A 3727-nucleotide genomic window follows, 5' to 3' on the forward strand; every position below is an offset into this window, starting at 1 on the left:
AAAATAATTTAAAAAATCATGTAAAAATTAGTTTTTTTATGATTTTTGTTGAACACATTGTTAGATAAAATTGCACACATATATTTGGAATTGGATTATTAGAGATATTTATAATCAGCTAGTATTTAAAGAAATCCTATTTTTTCAACATAATACATAAATAGTAATAATAATTTAACATTTTTCAAAAATTACTATGTTTCATTCTATAAAGATCATCGCACACCCAATGAAAGAAGTAAGGGACAAATGCCATCTTTGCTATGGACAAACAAGTGAGGAGGCTTCGAAGCCTCATTGGCTGGTCCGGGCGCGAGACAGCAACACGTCGACGCCTGTCATTTGCGGCCCGGCCCGCACATGGCCATGGCGGAGCCTGGGCTCCTCCGGATAAGGCTATCGTCGCAGCGCATGTCAGTTGGCCATCCGTCGCTTGCTCCGCTGCCGCGACAGATCTCTCTTGCATTGCGTCACTCTTCCTCTCTCTCTCGTGATTGTGGAGTAGTGTTGCGGACAACCAGTGATTTACGACTTTGAGCTTGAGTTTTGAATTCGGTTTTGGAGCTTTTGGTGGCTATGGCGGCGCTTTCGAGCTCACCTGTGGCTCCGTGCTGCGTTAAGGGCGCTGTTGCAGCGATCCGAGCAATGGAGAGGACCAGAACGCTGCGGAGCAGCGTATGGCAGATGGGTTGCTGCCCTGTTGAGCATCTGCGGTGCGGTGGTCAGGTTGGAGTTACTGCCGTTACCAAGAGACGTGGTGTTGTGGCGTGCGCTGCTGCTGCTGCTTCGTCAACTACTGGTATGAGTCGATAGGGTAGGATTGGTTGAGATTCTTCAGTTGGGAATTTGAGTAAAGGGGTTTTGTAGCTGGATTGGAAGTGCTCCATTTGTGTATTGATGTGAAGTTGGGATTAAGGGTGTTTTTGGACATAGTGAATTTTGGCACTGGATTGGATTTTGGCGGAGTGGTGGATGATGGTGGCATGTGGGGTAGATGTTGATGAAAATCTGGGGGGGCTGCTATGGTCAGAGCAGATGTACCTACAGTGGCCGATACGAAGCTATCGTTTATCAAATCATACAGGAAGCCTATCCCTAGCATTTACAGCAACGTAATTCAGGAGCTCTTGGTGCAACAGCATTTGATGCGATACAATTCGACCTATGTCTATGATCCCATCTTTGCTCTAGGATTTGTGACTGTGTACGATCAACTCATGGACGGGTATCCAAACGATGAAGATCGTGATGCAATCTTTAAGGCTTACATTTCCGCATTGAACGAGGATCCCGAGCAGTACAGGTTCGTTTCCGCCTCGTTCTTGTTGCGTTTCAACTGTTCATGCGTCCTTCCTTTATCATGAGTTTTGGTCATGCATCGTCTTCGCACAGACGGTGGCTGATTCGTTGGGAGTCTGAGTTTGACACGTGCAGTGATGTCGAAGTTCTTGAGTCACTTTCTGACTGGGTTTTGCACTTTTGAGAGTTGCAGGAAAGACTCTAAGAAGCTCGAGGAGTGGGCCGCAGCTCAAAGTGGAAGTGGTATTGCCGACTTTGCAGGTAAGGATGGTGAGGTGGAGGCTGCTCTTAAGGACATCGCGGAGCGGGCCGCAGGAAAAGAGAAATTTCACTACAGTCGATTCTTTGCAATCGGCTTGTTCAGACTTCTTGAATGCGCCAAGGCCTCCGACCCAGCTGTGTTGGAAACGGTAAGTTCTCACTAGCCTTTGCTTCTTAGATCAACATGCTTGTACGAAATCATGGTTTTAGTATAGTTTCTCTACATAGGGTCTGACCTTTCACTTCATGCCAACGTGCAATACCTTGCCGATTTATGCCAACCCTCGCGTTAACTAACATGAGAAGTTCATCTTTAGCCTCATTATAATACATGCCTCACCTCTCTTTTACAACTGTTAGGATCCGTATTAGAATTGCTAGAATGAATCATGAACACCACAGTTAGTATAAGTTCAGTTTTTGAAAAAGAAAAAAAGAAAAGAAAAGAAAAAACAATTAGACCTAATTAAGTTCTATTTACAAACGAAGCATGAGTAGGTTGGTAAAAAACCGTGTTAGATTTACGCGTATTTACCAGTACATCCTCTCCACCATTCCGTAATATTGAAATGGACGACATTAGGACTCCCTATTGCATCGCAGTGGCTTGACTGTATCAATTACACATGGGGGATCCGAGGGCACTTCCTCTGCGAGCAAGATTTTTTCAGGTATAGCTTTTAATGGTCGTAATGTTTGGACTCACCGATGTCAACAACGGGTGTTTGGATTCAGCTGTCTAAGGCCCTGAATGTGAGCAAGAGGAGCGTGGATCGGGACTTAGACGTGTACAGGAACCTGTTGTCTAAACTGGCTCAAGGGAAAGAGCTGATCAAGGAATACGTTGACAGGTGGGTAATCCGACGTTGCATTCTTCTCCTGTGAATTGCGTTTGGAAATGAAATCAATGGATACTTTGCCAGAATTGGATAGTGAGAGTGCTAGCAGTGCTCCTAACGATCTCGGAATTTGGGCCGTCATGTCTATAAAACACCTGTAAAGCACGAATTTTGACTGTAGTTTGAGAGTACACGTCTCATGTGCAATTTCTGATGTTGTTATTGTTATTCTTACACCAGGGAGAAGAAAAAGAAAGCAGAGCGAGATGCGGCTGCAGCAAATAAGTCATCAGCCGAGTCTGTTGCAAAGACAGAGGGCTCCAAGCCCGAGTAAGGACAGTTTGATTAGTCGAAGTTTCTTGTTTGTTCACAGCCCATCCTTTTGACACTATCATTCTTCCAGTTGGAACGAGTATTCTAGAGACCTATCTGCTCTGAATCTTTGTTGGGGCAGTATTTTGAGAAAGCGCGAGAGCAAGCATATTCAGGGTTGATGTTTCATGTCTGACATGATTTCCGTAGTAGGTTAGTGATCACGGAAATGCCGTGCTATGACTTAGTGATCTAGTCACTTTCCAGGTGTGTGAAGCTCTCCATGTGTTTCCAAACAGATGCTGGAGTAGTAGGGCATGGTAAAATTTCTAATAGCACGCAAGTAGGATCCTGTACCTTATGGCATGAGCTGGTGTAACTTCTCATTGTAATATGGCTGACATCGGTTACCACCTGAAACAAATGTGTGCTCCTTTGCCACTGAATTTTATTTTTCAGTGATCCCAAAGATGGCACACACTAACGTAGTTCTTATTATGCAAGGAATGTGTTTTAATACATTAACTGGAAGTTTATGAGCAAGCCTTTACATGTAGACACACCATGTGTGCATTGCCAAGTTTTTGCTAGATCGGTATTTCTTAACTTACTAGGATGTGAATGAATCATCGACAGGTCGTCGCCTCAACTCCTCAGCTATTCATTTCATACCATTATCGGTAAGCATTCAACTCGACTTGCCTTGCTTTTTCACCTTAAATATTTAACTGATTGAATACTGTTCTTTCATGGCTTGTTAAACCTGAATGCAAGTTACTTCATCAATGAATTGCAGAATAGTAGCGCATATATATATATATATATACATTCACATTTTGATTGACCCACCATACCCGAAACAATGGACTATTTTCAAGATTAAGCATCTGATTGGCTCTTTTGTAATAAAAACATTGCAAATAAAATCAAGAACTTTTACGAAGAGATCTAAATGTAAAGACCAACTTTTGAAACTCTACATTTCATTGTGAAAAGACGACAAACACATACTACCG

At 43.1% G+C, this 3727-nt stretch overlaps 1 protein-coding gene across 1 annotated transcript; it reads left to right on the forward strand.

Moving 5' to 3' along the window:
• The first annotated feature begins 433 nt into the window (after nt 1-433).
• On the forward strand, nt 434-3254 carry LOC112295984 (protein THYLAKOID FORMATION1, chloroplastic). Its single transcript, XM_024548047.3, has 5 exons — nt 434-799; nt 1036-1303; nt 1493-1709; nt 2296-2411; nt 2640-3254. Exons 1-5 carry the CDS (start codon nt 577-579, stop codon nt 2731-2733), a joined length of 918 nt encoding a protein of 305 aa, XP_024403815.1. The 5' UTR covers nt 434-576; the 3' UTR covers nt 2734-3254.
• Nucleotides 3255-3727: the final 473 nt, after the last annotated feature.

Source organism: Physcomitrium patens, chromosome 19, assembly GCF_059467195.1.
Source record: "Physcomitrium patens ecotype Gransden chromosome 19, ASM5946719v1, whole genome shotgun sequence".
Taxonomy (NCBI): domain Eukaryota; kingdom Viridiplantae; phylum Streptophyta; class Bryopsida; order Funariales; family Funariaceae; genus Physcomitrium; species Physcomitrium patens.

Excerpts from the sequence above, each read along its gene's own strand:
- LOC112295984 (XM_024548047.3), top strand. The coding sequence starts at position 577 with ATGGCGGCGCTTTCGAGCTCACCTGTGGCTCCGTGCTGCGTTAAGGGC. Across the intron at positions 800-1,035 it reads TGCTGCTTCGTCAACTACTG|ATGTACCTACAGTGGCCGAT; the intron begins GTATGAGTCGAT and ends TGGTCAGAGCAG. Across the intron at positions 1,304-1,492 it reads GAGGATCCCGAGCAGTACAG|GAAAGACTCTAAGAAGCTCG; the intron begins GTTCGTTTCCGC and ends TGAGAGTTGCAG.